We start from the raw sequence: 19,398 nt of genomic DNA, 5'->3' as shown, positions 1-19,398 counted from the left end.
ATGCGCAGACAAGTTGCAGATGAAATCTAATGCAGGAAAGTGTGAAGTGGTCATTTGGTACGGGGAAGGTGAGACGACAAAATAAAGGGTACAATTCTAAAGGCGTTGCAGGAACAGTGAGATGATTCAATCTGATTCTCTAGGTTGATTCCGGAGTTGAGAGATTGGCTTATGAGGAGAGACTAAGTAGACTGGGTCTATATTCATTTGAATTCAGAAGAATGAGAGGGGGGGGGATCTTATTGAAACATATAAAATTATGGAGGGAATAGATAGGTTAGAAGCAGGGAGGTTGTTTCCACTGACGGGTGAAACTAGAACTATGGGGCATAGCCTCAAAAATAAGGGGAGCAGATTTAGGACCGAGTTGAGGAGGAACTTCTTCACTCAAAGGGTTGCGAATCTGTGGAATTCCCTGCCCAGTGAAGCAGTTGAGCTACCTCGTTAAATGTTTTTAAGGCAAAGGTAGATAGATTTTTAAATATTAAAGGAATAAAAGGTTACGGTGAGAGGGCGGGTAACTGGAGCTGAATTCACAAAAAGATGAGCCATGATCTTATTGAATGGTGGAGCAGTCTCCAGGGGCCAGATGGCCAAGCTCTTACCTCCTAGTTCTTACGATGTACATGTGGCTAAATCATGGAAAGTGAGAGCTGAGAGCAGTTAATAGAGCATACAGCATCCAAGGCTTTTATTAATAGGGGCAGGGTAGGTATAAAAGCAAGGAGGTTATGTCAATCTTGTATCGAACACTGGATTGGCCTCCATTGGAATATTGCATCGAGTTCTGGGCACCAAACTTTAGGAAGGATGTGAACGCATGAGACGGGTTGCAGAAAGAATGGCCTCAGAGGTGAGGGACTTGTTACATAGATAGACTGGAGAAGTTGGGACTATTTTCCTTGGAGGAGAGAAGATTTGATCACAAAATTATGAGGGGTCTGGACAGTGCAGATGGGGAAAAACTGTTCCTACCTATGGAAGGTCAAAAACAAAGAGGACACAGATTTAAGGTAATTGGCAAAAGAAGCAACGACAATTTGAGGGGAAACTATTTCATGGAGTGAGTGGAGCTGCAATGCAATGAGTGCGCGATAGCAGCAGGGTCAATTGAGGCTTTGAAAAGCGAATTGGATTGTTATCTCAAAGGGAACAACATGCAGGGCGATGGGAGAAGGCAGAGGAGTGGCACTCAATAAATTGTTCCTATGAAAAGCCAGCGGCAGACGACGGGCCAAATGACCTCCTCCTGTGCCATAACAATTCTCTGATTCCGAGGATGCTGAAATCTCTACGGCTGTATTCAGAGAGAATTTGTAATTCTCACATTTCTTGGTCAACAATCTTCCCTTAATAGTGAAGAACTTAATCACTGAACGCTTTGTTTCACCAGCAACAGAATAATTGCTACATTTGCACAGGCAAATGATTGTCACTATACGGTGATAATGTTCTAATTAAAACATTCTAATTTTTAAAACGCTGAGTAACGTGAATGATCACATTCATGAGTAAAGTACCAGTACCTTGTTGTTTGTGTCCATCTCTGGGTCCTTATCTCTAGCAGCTACTGCACTGCACCTGACTGTGTAACATAGCAAATTATTCCTGTCAGAGAACAGCAAGACAACAAGTATTATAACCAGGAACTAACGTTGCGGCCGACTCAGGACACAATGAAGTTTGGTAAATCTCGCGAGAGGCCTCTTGCAAGATTCAACAGCCTCGTCACACCTCGCGAAATCTAATGAGATCTCATGAGGCGTCTCAATCTGGATCCCGCCCATTTGAGGTCGAGACCCAGATTTGTATACGCAAGTGAGCAGTTAGTCTCACTTGAATATATCGACGCCAGATCTACCCAGTGCCCGGGACCCAACAGCCTTGGAGACCAAAGGTGGGGGCACTGGTTTTTAGCACTGGCTTCCACAAATGTGGACCAAACGATGGACACTTGCGGGGAGGGGCGGTCTCTGGGCAGGGTGGGTACCCTGGTGATGCAACCCTGGCATCACTACCAGCTGGGCACTGGCAGGCTGGCAGGGGTACTGCCAGGGTCCCCAGCTACTGGTGCCCAGATAGCATCATGCCCATTGTGGGATCAGGGTGCCCTGTCCTGAGGTGGGTGCATGGTGGTGTGTGCGGGGGGCGGGGGGGGGGGGGGGGGGGGGAGATGGGGGCTTGATAGCCTCGCTTATTGGTGAGTTGGGGCATTGGGATTTTGGGGGGGGGGGAGGGGGGTCTGGAGATCAGGCACCATTCCTAATCGCTTCCTGCACTGGCGAGCGGAGTCCGTTGTGCAGGAAATGGGACTAAGCGTAGCCTCGGCAGGACATTCCTCACCGAGGCCCTGAAATGAAGCAAAGTCCCGCTTAACACCGGGGTAGTTCTCGGTTCTGCCAGCTGAACGCGGCTAAACGCGCTCCATTAAATCACGCCCCAATCTGCGACCTTTATTGAAATTGTTAGAAATGCAATACCTTTGGAGCAACTTTCCATGCAATCGCAGGCGATGCAACACCTGCCCTTTTAGCTCTTCCTTTTTCACAATCCAAGTCGCAAACACTACTTCCAAGTGAAACAGCCACTTACAGTAAGTTTTTAAATTTTGTCTACTTTTCTGCTCCCAACGCAATCTCCTCCAAACTGGGAGGGGCAGGGGGGGAAGAGACCGATTGTTCGCAAAGCGATCATCGCAGTTCAGTCCACATCTTGACCCAGAGTTTCCTGTCGCTTGTCGTTTTACTTTTCTACCTTGATTCCCACTCTGACCCCTCGGTCTGCTACAATGTTCAAGATAAGTTCAACACAAATTTGAGTTACAGCACAATTTCAGATCATAACCTTGTAACCTTTCCCCCCAGTTTGTATTTCTTCGCTGGTTTGTTTTTCTTCCTCCTCTCCCTCGTTTCTTTCTAATTTCTTTCACTTTCCATTCTGTTGGCAGCTATTCAGCCATCCATACCTTCTGCAGACGCACCTTTTGTTTCTTTACTTGCCCCATTATCACGCCCTTTGGTCCTGCATCACGAAACCTTGGTGTGTTTAGTGTCATGTGAGAGTACCTTTAAGAAATGGGTGTTTATGAATGGGTGTGTATATAAATATCTGTAGTGAGTGTACCTTTAAGAAATGGGTGTTTATTACTGCAGTGATGTCAGAGAGTGGGTGGAGCTGGGCTGTCTGTCAGCTTTTTACTTTCATTTTAGGCTGTTTGCTGCAGGGTGTGTTTTAGTTTCATTTTCAGTGTGGGAGCTGAAGTCAGACAGAGCATCTGTACTGTTGATCTCTCTGCCATGAAAAGACTATCTCTTGATCATTTGGCGAATTCAGATTTTTAAATGTTTTCAGTAGTGACTTTAACCTGATGTGCTTCTGTTAAAAGGTGCTTCTTTTGTAAGTCTTCTGGATGTTAAAAGGACAGCGTAAGCATTACTCAATGTTGTAGTCTTTGGGGGTTGTATTTGAATTAATGGTTGCTAAGATGGTCACTATATTTTAAAAAGGTTAACTTGAGTTCATAGAATAAACATTGTTTTGCTTTAAAAAATAGTTTTCTATTTCTGCTCTACCACACCTGTTGAGTGGGCCGTGTGCTCCCCATACCACAAACTAGTAAAAGTTGTGGGTCAGGTGAACTCCATGGTACACTTTGGGGTTCTCTAAACCCTGGCCCATAGCATTAGTCTCTCCTGCTCTCTACACTATTGTGGAACTTCCCTTTTTCAACCAACTCTCTCCTCCCTCCCCACCAACCTTTCACTTGCTCAAAAACAATTACATTTCAAACTTCTCCCAGTTCTGATGGAAAGTCAGAGACCCGTCGCTCTGCTGAGCATTTTCTCTTTCTTACAGCACCAGGATGTGTACTCAGGCAAGGGCCCTGTCAGGGTGTTGAATTCAAAATATTCCATTGCAATGGTGAGAAATGCCTAGAACCCAATCGAACAGTTTGCATCACCTCGAGGCTAACATGATATGTTGAGGTAAATAGTCTGATGGCTGCTCAGTTTCTCTTCAGGGAGCTTGTTTACATTTCTCGTTGTTGCCTAATTGCCATTTCAAGTCACCCTCGCTCTGTGTCTACTTGTTCATATTAAGTCAAGTCATGTCATTTCTGTGGAGCTGGCACTTTGTAAGCAGAATCTAACTGTACAGCATCAAACTAAAATGAGCCGGCTTACAAACCAGAGGTAAAGAACCCAAAACGGTGCACAGAATTCAGAATTGTGCTTCTCTGCTCACAGTGGAAAGGCATATGAAGCGTTATTGTAGCATGTCTGCAATGAAAAATTCACGAGATTGATTGTTTTACAAGAGGAGAGATTAAATAGAATGGGCCAATATTGCCTGGAGTTTAGAAGAATGAGAGATGATCTAATTGAAACATTGGGCAGAGTTGATGCTCAAAGCCCGTTTCCCATTTCTTTCGTGTCTAGAACTAGGAGTTACCTTTTAAGATGGAGAAAAAGGAGAAATTTCGTCTCTCAGAATTGTCAATCTTTTAAATTCACTACTCCAGAGAGCTGGGAATATTTAGTCTTTAAGCATATTCAAAGCTGGATTGATAAGATTTTGGGGCACTAAAGGAATCGAGGGATGTGGTGTTAGAGCGGGAAAAGGGAGTTTGGGTCAAAGATCAGTCGATTTTATTGAATAGTCGAGGAGGCTTGAGTTCCGGCCTACGTTCACTCTCATGTTCACTGCTGGACTTGTAAATTTGAATACAGCCCAAAGTAATGTCCCACTGACAAGTAGAGCTGTTTGTAAGATTGTGTGGAACTCCCATTCACTAATTTAAAATGCTAGATACATTTTGATGTTGGGAAAGTTGACTCTCATTGATCAGATGACGATCATTAAGGTGATCCAGTGAAATGTATCCACATTCTCCTGGTTCTCATCAGGTTGCAGTTAGTATGAATTGACCCGTTTACCACGTACGGATCTGGTGAGGAAAGGTTGGACAGGCGAGGTTTGTATCCACCGGAGTTTAGAAAGTGACTTGATTGAAACCCAAGATCCTGAGGGGTGTTGTCACGGTGGACGTGGAGAGGATGTTTGCTCTTGAGGGAGAATCTAGAACTAGGGGTTCACAGTGTAAAAATATAGGGCCCGATTCTCCACAAATCCGGCGTGCCGTGAAGGCTGGCGTGAAACTGGCCGTGTTTCACGCCAGTCTCGGAGCTCCGTCCAGGGACCCGATTCTCCCCTCCGGGCGGGGATAGTATCGGGGCCCAGAGAATCACGGCGACGCGGAGTTAGCGAACGTCGCTAACTCCACCCGCCAAGAGTCACGGCGGCTGACGCGCACGATGACGTCAGCCGCACATGCGCGGGTTGGACGGCTCCAACCCGCGCATGCGTGGATGACATCATCACGCAGACGCGTCAAACCCGCGCATGCGCGGGCCGTCATGCCCCTCAGCCGCCCCGCGGACTGATCCTGCGGGGCGGCGGAAGAACAAATAGTGCGCGGGTATCGGACCCGCTGCCCGCGATCGGTGCCCACCGATCGCAGGCCCATGCCACCCTTGGCACGGCCGTGCCAATCGGTGCCATGGTTGTCCAGGACGGGCACTTTGCGGCCGTTTTCACGAACGCTGAAAGCAGGTGTGATCGCGGCCGTGAAAACGGCCGTAAACTCCGCGGTATTCGGCCCATCGGCCTGCGGAGAATCGCTGTTCACGAAATGGTGAGCAGCGATTCGTGTCGGGGGGCGGCCGGAGGGGGGGGGGGGGCGGAGAATAGCGGGAGGCCCTGAAAATTGTCGGGAAGGCCCTCCCGCTATTCTCCGACCCGTCGTGGGCAGCGGAGAATCGCACCCATAGGGTCGGTCATTTAAGGCAGATGAGAATTATTTTCTCTCAGATGGTAGTGAATCTTTAGAACTCGATTCCTCCTCATGAGGCAGTGGAAGCAGAGTCTTAACATTTTTCAGACAGAGAAGAGTTATCAGGGGTAGGGAGGAATGTGGAGTGGAGTTTCGTAGAGGATACTACAAGGGTTTCCCGCACACTTGAGCTCTGATGGCAGGAGCACAATGGTCCCTTCCAAATTTCTTTCTACCTGGTAATGACGTGCAGGAACTGAGGGCTAAGCACTGCTTGCTTGGCCGTTTCTGGGTAATTATAGGTGGACAGCTGCTGTACCATGTTGCCAACAGCGTACAGGAAGCCCACGTGTGGCAACGAAAAGAAACAGAAGAGACTGAGCAGCTGCTTCTCCTTCCTCCTAGATCCAGCGCCTGACTCCAGGTCTCCTGAGGCAAAATACAAAATAAGATGAGATGTCAGCTATTTTATTTCTGATATAAAAGTATAATCACAGTTAGAGCCATATGGTACAGTTTACTTCTCTTGAGAGCTAAGGACAGAATGCGCAGATGTGAAAGCCCAGCTTTTGTCCGGGTATTATGCAGCAGTCTAAAGGTCAGGTGGCAGGACATCAATCAAACACTGACGTGCATACCCGAACTGGCATGCCAAGTGTCCACACCACATTGCGATTTTTACAAAGGAATTGGGTGCTGATCATGTGGGCAGAATGCCTGACACTCGCTGACTGGAATTTTCTATGGACAGCTCGAGACTGAGGTGCACTATCATGGTGGTGAAGGATTTGGAATTTGGGTTTTCCTCCATTTTGGATTGTTCCTCCATTTTGTGTTGGTCAAAACAGAACAGATTCACTGTTCATTCAGCCGAACGTCATGCAAACCAGACATAACCTAAGGAGGCTGGCCCTTCTTATCTGTTATGTTCACTCCCGGGAGTAGCTCATGGCCAGTTGACATTCCTGCTCATTAACAGTTGTTCTATTTGCCTTCAGAAATAACTTTTATGGCTTTCTGACAGAAACTTCATTAACTTTTGCCTCAGCAACATCTGTCCGTCGGCCAGTCGAGATAACTATAGACAGATAGACAGGGACCTCCGCTTGAGATAACAGAACTTGTAGGCTTTGCAGGAAACGTGTTATCTGAGTGGCTTAGCTGAATGTGGCTTTCATTAAACCAAAAGGCTGTTTCTGACTTCCATTGGTTCAAGGCCTGAGACCAGGCCAATGAAGGACAGACAATTATCACAGGAGTGTTAATCTGTCAAGGCATCAGGACTATTCTGGTTTTGCTGTCAGCAGAACCAGTAATTGGTAGAGGACTGTGATCATGAATACACACTTATATTAAGAACGCATCTTCAAGTAGAATGCATATTATAATCTTACACAAAGCATGATAAAATGCTCTGTGAAGTACAGATGGTGGCCATATTATCCTTCATATTAAAAGTAAAATGGCTTGGGCAGCTTCTAGGTTCGTAGTATGAAGCTAGTGGGGCCTCATGGTCAGATAGGTGATAAGAGAGAGACTGGCCCTTTTGTATTCATAAGAATCCCGACTGCTGGCATCAGCCGTTATCGGAGGGAAGGAATTGGCAGCCATAAATTCCTCCCCTAGAGGGTGAAGGAGCCTCTGGCTAATAGACAGCTAGAAGCGTAACCTATTATCGATTCTAAAGGTCACGGGAGACTCCACGGATATTAAGGATAATAGTGTCACCATGGAGATCTTGAGGGTCTGGAAGAAACATTACTTGTTAGGGAAAGGCCAGGCTACAGAATAAGGAGGAGCAAAGTGAAGTGATAAGACCATTTAAAAATTGTATATAACCTGTGCTCCGGTGTCTGTAAGCCAAGATAGATTTGATCTAACTTCTTACATGGAAGACAGGGCATGTCTCATCTCCCAGCACCTCGAGATCTCGGAACAAAGCCCATCAACAGAATTCATCACGCCTGATCCTGGTCTACTTTTTTGAGTTTAACAGTGGTCAGTGAATGCGCTACCAGGACATTCGGGCTTTGCTTACGAGTTTTGATCGACTGATTACTGAACATAGAACATAGAACAGTACAGCACAGAACAGGCCCTTCGGCCCTCGATGTTGTGCCGAGCAATGATTACCCTACTCAAACCCACGTATCCACCCTATACCCGTAACCCAACAACCCCCCCCCCCCACCTTAACCTTACTTTTTAGGACACTATGGGCAATTTAGCATGGCCAATCCACCTAACCCGCACATCCCTGGAATGCGGGAGGAAACCGGAGCACCCGGAGGAAACCCACGCAGACACGGGGAGGACGCGCAGACCCCACACAGACAGCGACCCAGCCGGGAACCGAACCTGGGACCCCCTGAGCCGCGAAGCATTTATGCTAACCACCATGCCACCGTGCTGCCCCAGTGTAGATGCCAGTGTTTGATAGATAGATAGATAGAGAAATACAGCACAGAACAGGCCCTTCGGCCCACGATGTTGCGCCGAACTTTTGTCCTAGGTTAATCATAGAATTTTGGACAATTGTTCATGGCCAATCCACTCATCCTGCACATCTTTGGACTGTGGGAGGAAACCGGAGTACCCGGAGGAAACCCACGCAGTCACGGGGAGGATGTGCAGACTCCACACAGACAGCGACCCAAGTCGAAATCGAACTTCGGACCCTGGAGCTGTGAAGCAATTGTGCTATCCACAATGCTACCGTGCTGCCCTTAAGAAGTTAACCTACACTCCATTATTCTACCCTAATCCATGTACCTATCCAATAGCCGCTTGAAGGTCCCTAACTTTTCCGACTCAACTACTTCCACAGGCAGTGCATTCCATGCCCCCACTACTCTCTGGGTAAAGAACCTACCTCTGACATCCCCTCTATATCTTCCACCATTTATCTTAAATTTATGTCCCCTTGTAATGGTGTGTTCCACCCGGGGAAAAAGTCTCTGACTGTCTACTCTATCTATTCCCCTAATCATCTTATAAACCTCTATCAAGTCGCCCCTCATCCTTCTCCGTTCTAATGAGAAAAGGCCTAGCACCCTCAACCTTTCCTCGTATGACCTACTCTCCATTCCAGGCAACATCCTGGTAAATCTCCTTTGCACCTTTTCCACAGCTTCCACATCCTTCCTAAAATGAGGTGACCAGAACTACACACAGTACTCCAAATGTGGCCTCACCAAGGTTTTGTACAGCTGCATCATCACCTCACGGCTCTTAAATTCAATCCCTCTGCTAATGAACGCTAGCACACCATAGGCCTTCTTCACAGCTCTTTCCACTTGAGTGGCAACTTTCAAAGATCTATGAACATAGACCCCAGGATCTCTCTGCTCCTCCACATTGCCAAGAACCCTACCATTAACCCTGTATTCCGCATTCATATCTGTCTTTCCAAAATGGACAACCTCACACTTGTCAGGGTTAAACTCCATCTGCCACTTCTCAGCCCAGCTCTGCATTCTATCTATGTCTCTTTGAAGCCGACAACAGCCCTCCTCACTATCCACAACTCCACCAATCTTCGTATCATCTGCAAATTTACTGACCCACCCTTCAACTCCCTCACCCAAGTCGTTAATGAAAATCACAAACAGCAGAGGACCCAGAACTGATCCCTGCGGTACGCCACTGATAACTGGGCTCCAGGCTGAATATTTGCCATCCACTACCACTCTCTGTCTTCTATCAGTTAGCCAGTTTGTTATCCAACTGGCCAAATTTCCCACTATCCCATGCCTCCTTACTTTCTGCATAAGCCTACCATGGGGAACCTTATCAAATGCCTTACTAAAATCCATGTACACTACATCCACTGCTTTACCTTCATCCACATGCTTTGTCACCTCCTCAAAGAAGTCAATAAGACTTGTAAGGCAAGACCTACCCCTCACAAATCCGTGCTGACTATCCCTAATCAAGCAATGCCTTTCCAGATGCTCAGAAATCCTATCCCTCAGTACCCTTTCCATTACTTTGCCTACCACCGAAGTAAGACTAACTGGCCTGTAATTCCCAGGGTTATCCCTATTCCCTTTTTTGAACAGGGGCACAACATTCGCCACTCTCCAATCCTCTGGTACCACCCCTGTTGACAGCGAAGACGAAAAGATCATTGCCAACGGCTCTGCAATTTCATTTCTTGCTTCCCATAGAATCCTTGGATATATCCCGTCAGGCCCGGGGGACTTGTCTATCCTCAAGTTTTTCAAAACGCGCAACACATCTTCCTTCCTGACAAGTATCTCCTCAAGCTTATCAGTCTGCTTCACGCTGTCCTCTCCAACAATATGGCCCCTCTCGTTTGTAAATACTGAAGAAAAATACTTGTTCAAGACCTCTCCTATCTCTTCAGACTCAATACACAATCTCCCGCTACTGTCCTTAATCGGACCTACCCTCGCTCTAGTCATTCTCATATTTCTGAAGAAATCCTGAACAAGCAACTCATCCAAAACACAAATCACTCAATCATCTTAGGGCGGCATGGTGGCACAGTTGGCACTGCTGCCTCACGGCACCAGGGACCCGTGTTTAAGTCTGACCTTGGGTGACGTTCTCCCCCTGTCTGCATGGGTTTCCTCTGGATGCTGCCACAGTCCAAAGATGTGCAGGTTAGGTGAATTGGCCGTGCTAAATTGCCCCTTAGTGTCCAAAAGATGCTTAGGTTAGATGGGCAGGGAGGGAAAGAGAGAGATAGAGAGATAGTGTGCTCTTTCAGAGGGTTAGTGCAGACTCAATGGGCTGAATGGCCTCCTTCTGCACTGCAGGAATTCTATCTGCGATCTCCTCCTCATTTTCAGCAGGATCCTCCGGACAGTCACCTATATGCCCATGGACACCCGACTGGGCACCTCAGATAATGATCATGGGTCACTTTTGCTTTGAAGGACAAACATCTCCTTTAACGCAGCAGTCTACAGTTAATGCACAGATAACAATTCAAACATTGCTAGTGAATCTCCCATTGCAGTGCTTGTGACAAGTTGGATGGTGCACAGATTTGCAAGGACAGGAGCTCTCACAGGGAGACAATGGTGTGGTGGTCTTGTTACTGGACTAGTAATCCAGAGACCCAGAGTAAAGGTCTAGGGACCCGGGTTTGAATCCCACCATGGCAGATGGTGAAATTTGAATTCTATAAATATCTGGAATGAAAAGTCTAATGGTGCCCATTAAACCATTCTTGATTGTCATGAAAACCTATCTGGTTCACTACTGTCCTTTAGGGAAAGAAATTTGCCATCCTTACCTGCATGTGACTCCAGCAATGTGGTTGACTTTTAAATGCCTGCAGAAATCACAGAATAGAGTTTGCACATTCTCCCCGTGTTTGCGTGGGTTTCGCCCCCACAACCCAAAGATGTGCAAGCTAGGTGGATTGGCCATGCTAAATTGCCCCTTAATTGGAAAAATGAATTGGGTACTCTAAATTTATAAAAAAAATTTTAAATTTTAAAAAGAAATCACAGAATAGAAAGAGCACCCTGCCTCGGCCCATCCCTCCATCCTATCCTCGTAACCCAGTAACCCCACCTAATCTTTTGGATACTAAAGGAGGAATTTAGCATGGCTAAATTTGCACATCTTTGGACTGTGGGAGGAAACCGGTGCATCCGGAGGAAACCCACCCGGACAAGGGGACAACGTGCAAATTCCACACAGTCACCCGAGGCTGGAATTGAATTCCCGTCCCTGGTGCTGTGAGGCAGCAGTGCTAGCCGCTGTGCACCTAGAAATGGCCTAGCAAGCCACTCAGTTCAAGGGCAAATAGGGATGAGTGATAAATGCCAGCCAAGCCAGCAACGCCCACATCTTATCAATGATTAAAAAGTATTCTGTTGCTAAGGTTTACATGGAAGTACTAGGTTTACAAGAAGACCACAAATCAATTTGTTCGGAATGGGTAGAGGCGGCATTGTGGCACAGTGCTCAACACTGTTGCTCAATAGCGCCAGGTCCCGGGTTCGATTCAGACTTTGGGTGAATGTGTGGAGTTTGCATATTCTCCCCGTGTGTGCGTGGGTTTCCCCCAGGTGCTCCGGTTTCCTCCCACAGTCCAGAGATGTGCAGGTTAGGTTGGGTTACGGATATAGATTACAGGTGTAGGCCAAGGTGCTCTTTTAGACGGTTGGTGCAGACTTGATGGGCCGAATGGCCTTCTTCTGCATTGTCTGGATTCCATGGTACATTCGGAAGTGAATGAAATCCAAGATGCCTTTGAATTCACAGGCAGGATTTCAAAGATGCTGTGGCTAAGACCTGCCTTCAGGCAGGGAACTCAAGAAGATGGTTTGCTCAGTCCTGGCCCCGTGGCTAGATGGGAAACATGTAATGGATTGGCTCTGGGAGACTGGATGCAATGAAAAGGTCTGGACTCGTTTGAAAGGAAGGGCTGTCCTCAGAGGAGAGAGCTAGGAAAAGCTAGAGCCTAGGAATGGAGTTTAATTCCAGGTTTGGGGAGTGAGAGGAGGCTTAACTTGGAAGCTCCTGGCTACAAGAGAGGGAAGGGCAACTGCGACAAGGAAGAAAGAGAAGTAGAAAGCTGAAGGAAACTAGGAACATTAGGCGAAAATAACAGGAAATATAGGCAGAAAGTAAAATTGCAGAAAGGTGATTGATTATGTAATCTCCTGGGAGAGGGAGAGATCGAGAGAGTCTGGGTGGCTCGTTCTGTTAAATACCATTCATTACAGCATGCAAAAAAATACACCCCCCCCCCAAACATATAAAAGTCACATACCCCTGCCCACGCATGCCCAGACTTAGAGCACACAAGCTAGGCTAGGGGGAAAGGTTCTACATCAAACCTCCCTGCTGCCCTAAAATAAGTAAAGCTCTAAAATATTTATGCGCACAAGTCAAGGCTGTTTTGCTGCCACAGTACCTGCAGAGTACATTGGGAGTAACTGAAGGGAATGCAGAGCTGTATCTTCAACTGAGTAAATGTGGGATAGATCTGGAGCAAAACGCCTTGGAATAGAAAAACAACACAGTTACAACTTATCATTCATAGTTACGCCGGTTCATCATTTAACAAATACTTTCAGAAATCAATTGGAAGGGCCACTAGTGATAGTGCTGCTTTGCTCAGGGGTTGAGCTATGCTGCAGCAACCCTAGGAACAGGTTATGTATGAAACTAATGAGTTAGGGAGGTGAGAACTTAGGAAAATGTTTTTTGGGGGGGGGGGGGGGGTGGTGGGAGGAAGATAGCCAAATACCGTTCTTTCAAAAGAGAAAAAGTACAAAATGATGCAGCATGGTTGGAGGCCATTCTGCCCATCGGCCTGTGCTAACTCTTTGTTAGAGCTATCCTATCCCCGTAATCTTGCAAATGTTCCCTTCGAGTCACCGTCCAACTTCCTTTCGAAAGCTGCTATTAAATCTGCTTCCACCAGCTTCAGGTAGTACATTCCAGATCATCAGAACTGGTGGCACTGAAGAAAAAACTCACCTCCCTCTGGTTCTTTTACCAACTATATTAAATCTCCCGTCTCTGGTTACTGAGCCCCATGTCTGTGGAAAAGGTTTATGTAGAAACCTAGCATTTTGTTTAATTAAAATCCTATTCTCACATTACCTGGAAGAATTTATGCAGCCTTCATGATCTGTGCCAGTGCAAATAAATGATGAGAGGTTATAATAGACACATCTGCATCAATTATAGTCCTGGTCATTGATGAGTCATGTCATAGTATTAAGTGCGCTTGCCCATAAAGCATATGAACTTTGGGCCTTCTTTCAGCTGGGAGATTGTCTCTGCTATGAACTATTAAAAGACAAAAAATAGCCCCAGACCAGCCTGGAGGCCTTTACCAACAGTGAGGTTGGTACAAGGAAGCTAGGCAGCTTCTGTCCTGAACATTTCTACATGGCAGCATGGCCAAGTTCAGGACTCATGTGGCGTAGTGTTCTAAATAAACGATACAATCGTGGAGCTTATAAGGCACAAGGCACCAATCACTCATAAGGGATTGGGTAAACACATTTTGGGCTCATTTGTTAAGATTAGGCTTATGAGAAGCTTTACAGCAATGTAAACTGTTGAGTGAAACTGCACTGGGATGCCACAATACACATATCATTTCCCTTCTAATGGTGTATACAGAGGCATGCTCACATTCTTAAAGATATACTGCATCATGTGGCATACCACAGGTGAGAACCCATGTCCTACCACTTTAAGACATAATTTACTAGAGGTTCAATGCTCTGCATTCAGCAAGTTACTTATTTCAGTCTTACCATCAAAAGGGGTTGGAGAGGTAACAGGAATTAAAATAAAACCTGAAGTTGGCGACGCATGCTGTTGAGCATTGAACAATTGGTTAAATTCCCAGGAGCAGGCCCAGGGAGAAACATGGGCTGGAAAACTCTGGCCATTCTGCCAGCAGGATCTCCTAGTCCCGCCGACGGCAAACACCGCCATGGGTTTCCTGGTGGCAGGGGGAGGGGAGGGGGTGCATAGTACGGGAAATCCCATTGACGGCAGTGGAATGAATCAATGGTGGGCCACCTCCACCACTGTGAAACACGCCACGGGCGGGTTGTGGAAAATCCCACCCATTGTCAGTTTGACCAGATCACCAGAATACATTGCATTTCACACGTGTGAAGAACCAAGAGTGACTGGTTATATGAAAGTACACATTATTGCAAAATGATGTCCCCATTTAGCAGTTTAAATCCAATAGACAAACCTAAGAGCACCTGCAGAGTATTTACAAAATGAATTTTATACACTAGCCCACAGAGTGGTAGGCTACAGATCGCAAAAATTGACACTGCCTCACCTGTACAGAATCTGGTGTAGGTGTAGATTATTCTGCGGCTCAGTTGTCAAACCCTCCACGCCTGTCCACTCCAAACTGACCAACACTCCTGATCCCCAGGTGTCTTCTCCAACCAATTCCAAAGGGCTTTGAAAGAGGACAAATTCATCCTGTCCTTGGCTCAGAGATGCTGCTTGAAGAATTGCACAAATGCTTTAGAACCGTTACATTGAGGCGGGCTGTGAATAGACATCCTGTAGCGTGTGGGTCCACGCAACACTCCTGGCATTATGAGACGTAATTTTCAACTTCAACAGGGGCTGATTTTCAGTAGTACAATATACACCCCACCCAATTTTCCTTTCAATTCAGAAGTCTTGAATTTATATAGCACCTTTCATGACCTCAGGGCTTCACAGCCAATGAAACATAGAAAATGTGTCAGACAGACAATTTCCACAAAGCCACAAGGAGCAATGTGATAATGGCCAGGTGACCTGTTTCACGTGTTGGCTGGCTGAGATAAATATATAGACCAGGACAACAGAGAGGACACCCTTGCTCTTTATAGTGTCATGGGAGCTTTTACATCTACCAGCGAGGCAAGACTTCATACAAATTGAAAGATACCCATCTCAGCCCCATATTGTTCAAGTGAAGCATATTGCTTCTGGCAAATGATTTGCTATTGCTAATGAACTAGCATGTTATTGTCTCAAATATAACTTAATACAAAACTATGAGTTCTCAGCATCAGGTACCTCTTGATATTTGCAAGACTTGGGATGGACTATTACAGTGCACCATATGACTTGTCTAATCAGAAGGGCAGCACTGTGGCACAGTGGTTAGCACTACTGCCTCACAATGCCAGGGACCTGGGTTATGTTCCGGCCTTAGGTGACTGCGTGGAGTTTGCACATTCTCCTCGGGACTGCGTGGGTCTCCTCCAGGTGTTCGGGGCAAAGATGTGCAGGTTAGGTGATTGGCCATGCTAAATTGCCCCCTAGTGTCCAAAGGTTAGGTGGGGTTATGGGAATAAGGTGGGGAAGTGGGCCTAGTTAGGGTGTTCTTTCAGAGGGTCAGTGCCAACTCGATGAACCAAACGGCCTCCCTCTGCACTGTAGCAATTCTATGAGAATGTTATAGAAGGCCAGGGTTGATCTATCCATCCCAACAATGTTTCTTCCCTCACCTGAAATACAGACTACCCTTTTACTGGCACAGACTACCACAGACATTGTTGCCTTGTCCAGCCTGTCCCTTATCCACCCTATTATTTGTCATCTGAGAGTTCGAGCATTCACAGGCTTTATTCTGGTTAGGCCAAATTAAAGTTGTGCCACACCCAACATCTATCTCTGCACACTTCTCAAGAATTGGTGGCCAACATGGCCAACTTCCAACTCATTGCTCCAATCAAGGGTGCTCCACCAACTAGCCAGAGACTTGGGAAAGAGAGAAAATACTTGTATTTATATAGCAGCTTCGGTAACTGCAACATGTCTAGAAGCACTTTGCAATCAATGAAATGTTTTAATATAGGAATCACCACAGTCAGATTGTCCACATCAAGCTCCCACATGGAGCAATGTGACACTGACCAGGTTATCTCGTTCAACAATGTAGATGACTCTCTTGTTTTTCTTCAAAAATATTGTCAGGGGACTGTCCACTCGAAAGACGGGACCTCAATTTAACACCTCGTCCAAAAGATGAAAAACTCAAAGCAATCTCTTATTACTGCACTGGGCATGCCAGCCTGAATTGTGTGCTCAAATCCCTTGAGCGAAATTTGAAGTCACAACCTTTAAATTTAAAGATGAGGGGGAATTTCTCCTCCGAGGGCTGAGAGTCTTTGGAACTCCTTGACATGGAGACCTGCTGGGGCCAGAGCCTTTGTGTATATTTAAGGTCAAGATATATTCTTGATCAGAAAGGGAATCAAGGGTTATGGGGAAATATCGGATCAGCCACGATCCTATGAATGGTGGAGCAGGCTTGAGGGGTTGAGTGGCCTACGCCTGTTCCTTATGGTCGAAACCTACTGATTCGGAGGCAAGTAGAGTGTTACCCACTGAACCATAGTTTTTTTTTTCTTTTTATTTTATAAATTTAGAGTACCCAATTCATTTTTTCCAATTAAGGGGCAATTTAGCATGGCCAATCCACCTACCCTGCACATCTTTGGGTTGTGGGGGTGAAACCCACACTAACACGGGGAGAATGTGCAAACTCCACACGGACAGTGACCCAGAGCCGGGATCGAACCTGGGACCTCGGCGCCGTGAGGCAGCAATGCTAACCACTGTGCCACCGTGCTGCCCCACTGAACCATAGATGACCCATCTATGTAGATCTCAGTGCCAATATTTAAGTTGCACAGAATGGAATATTATCCTGTATGGGGGCAGGGGAGGAATAATACTGGTTTAGCACAGTGGGCTAAACAGCTGGCTTGCAATGCAGAACAATGCCAGCAGCGCGTGTTCAATTCCCGTGCCGGTCTCCCCGAACAGGTGCCGAATGTGGCGACTAGGAGCTTTTAGCAGTAATTTCATTGAAGCCTACTTGTGACAATAAGCGATCATCAATTTGCCACATACCTTCCATCGGGTCAGAGCCTTTTTTTTCAATGCCCTTGTTGCCTGGCACTTCCTGAAGGATCTGTTGCTGGTTCTTGCTCTCCACTTGTTGGGTCCTCTCCAGTTTTAGAACCAGTACTTCCAGTTCAGCTATCAAGGCTAAACAGCCATTGCAAAAAGCGACTTCCAGCAGGTTCAGACTGACATGCACGATCAGGAAACGCTCAAAATCTAACACGAGACTCCCGCCGTCCAGCCTCTCCTCCTTCAAGCGGAAGAACACCACCTTATTGTGGCACCCGACCACCAGGTCTCCCTTCGTGGGGCAACAAGAAATGGAGAGCGGGGGCTCAGAGAGCGGCACCTCCACAATTTCCATCTGGTCTTTGGGTGTCCCTTTAAACGGAGCCTGCAACACATGTCCCACCATTCGGATGCCAACTCGGGATTTCCCCCGTGCCTGGCATCCCCTCCAGTTCAAGTAGACACGCAGGGAGAGAACCTTGCCCTTCTCTTCAACTGTAGCAAGATAGTCTCCTGCAAACAAGAGAGATGGGGAATAAAGCAACTGAAAGACAAAGCAAATCACTTAATTAATACAACTAGATCATTTCTGAGGTAGTCAGGGGTTACCCAAGAGGAAAGAAAAGTGAAACCTGGAAATTAAGGTAAAACTTATTCAAACTGGTCTTGAAATGGAATCAGTGTTCTGTGTTTACAAATAACACAGAAAAGTACAGAACAGGAACATGCCCTTCGGCCATCCAAGCCCATGCCGGCAATGCTGCCCGTCTACTTCCTGGGTCCGTATCGCTCTATTCCCATCCTATTCCTGTATTTGTCGAGATGCCCCTTAAATGTCACTATCGTCCCTGCTGGTCCTCCTCCCGTAGCGAGTTCCAGGCACCCACTACCCTCTGTGTAAAAAAACTTGCCTCGTACATCCCCTCTAAACCTTGCCCCTCGCACCTTAAACCTATGCCCCCAAGTAATTGACCCCTCTACCCTGGGGAAAAGCCTGGGAATTGGCAACTTTCTGTCCAACATGCAAAAGGAATGCCATTTATTTTATGCGAACCGATTACAGACAGAAACATTTACCTATTTCACTGAAGGTTATTTTCTGGACTTCCCCAAGGGTAACGAAAGTGCAGATAGGCTGACATCCGCTCTCTGTAATGTTAAACGCTTCGATTTTGCAGCCAGCGGAGACAACGAAGAGCGTGTCCCGCCCGCAGCAGAAAGTGCTGGGTTCCTGTTGAACGGGGACGATCAGCTGGGAAGCAAACGGGTGACAGTTGTACACTCGCACCATCTCCAACACATTTGGCAGCAGCAGCTCTCTCTCTCAAAACGAAAACTGGCGAGCTGCAGAGAGTCGAGGGGCAGTAGGTGTTGCTAGGTTGGATCAGATGAGAAAGGGGGTGGAAGGAAGGGAAAACATTAAAACACTGTCCACAGCCTGTTCGTTGAACACAATCTCACGAACCAACCTTAGCTCAACTTTCACAATCAGTGCTAAATAAACACTTGCAATTTAAATGTGCGCAATCTAACGTCACTGCAATGCTATCTCTCCAAATGTAGAAGCAACTCACCGATTTGCAGGAACCGTTACTTTGCTCCAGGATGCATGTTAACTTTCTGCACCAGCTTCCCTTGGATCTGAACTCTACCTCCTGTGGGACCCTGTCTTGTGGCTATCGGAATGTCCCAAACCCCGGCCTCCTTCCGCAACCATTGTGACGTCAGCCGACTTTGTTGCCTCAGCCAATTGGAATCGCCAGCCCGGGTGGCGCCGCTGTCAATCCAAAACGGCCAGCCAATCGGAATGAGGAGGCGGGACGTCGATCCGGGTCGGCGCTCCCTCCAACACAAACATCCAGCAAGTGTTTAGTTCGCCCAGGCTGAAACAAGGGTGAGAAATGCTGCAACAAAAAAAAAGTCATCGGTCTCCGATGCAGAGAGTTAACGTGTCACCTCACTGACTGCCTGTGAAAGCGGGAATCACAGAACGCGTATACAGCACAGGAGAAAGTCCATTCGGCCCGTCCAGCACCTGCACGCTCAGTGAGAGCAGCTGAGCGACGGAATAGATTAAAAACTCGGGGGTAGGAGAGTTCCCTCGAGCCTGCCTCTGCCATTTAATAAGACCATGGCTGAACTGGTGGTGGCCTTAACTCCAGGTTCCA

The 19,398-nt window shown here is 46.9% G+C and overlaps 1 protein-coding gene across 1 annotated transcript in view; it reads right to left on the bottom strand.

Moving 5' to 3' along the window:
• Positions 1-18,940, bottom strand: part of hps3 (HPS3 biogenesis of lysosomal organelles complex 2 subunit 1) — a 54,639-nt gene extending 35,699 nt beyond the window's left edge. The window contains exons 1-7 of the mRNA XM_038815543.1: positions 18,805-18,940; positions 18,308-18,604; positions 17,228-17,743; positions 14,643-14,811; positions 12,735-12,820; positions 6,070-6,262; positions 1,527-1,608 (exon numbers count right to left, since the gene is read on the bottom strand). Of these exons, the coding sequence (XP_038671471.1) occupies positions 1,527-1,608; positions 6,070-6,262; positions 12,735-12,820; positions 14,643-14,811; positions 17,228-17,743; positions 18,308-18,521 (1,260 nt within the window). The 5' untranslated portion in view covers positions 18,522-18,604; positions 18,805-18,940. The remainder of the gene's footprint in view (positions 1-1,526; positions 1,609-6,069; positions 6,263-12,734; positions 12,821-14,642; positions 14,812-17,227; positions 17,744-18,307; positions 18,605-18,804) is intronic.
• Positions 18,941-19,398: the final 458 nt, after the last annotated feature.

The sequence above is a fragment of the Scyliorhinus canicula genome, chromosome 13, assembly GCF_902713615.1.
Source record: "Scyliorhinus canicula chromosome 13, sScyCan1.1, whole genome shotgun sequence".
Taxonomy (NCBI): Eukaryota; Metazoa; Chordata; class Chondrichthyes; order Carcharhiniformes; family Scyliorhinidae; genus Scyliorhinus; species Scyliorhinus canicula.
Note: the sequence above shows the minus strand (reverse complement) of the source record. Positions and strands in the feature narration are given on the sequence as shown.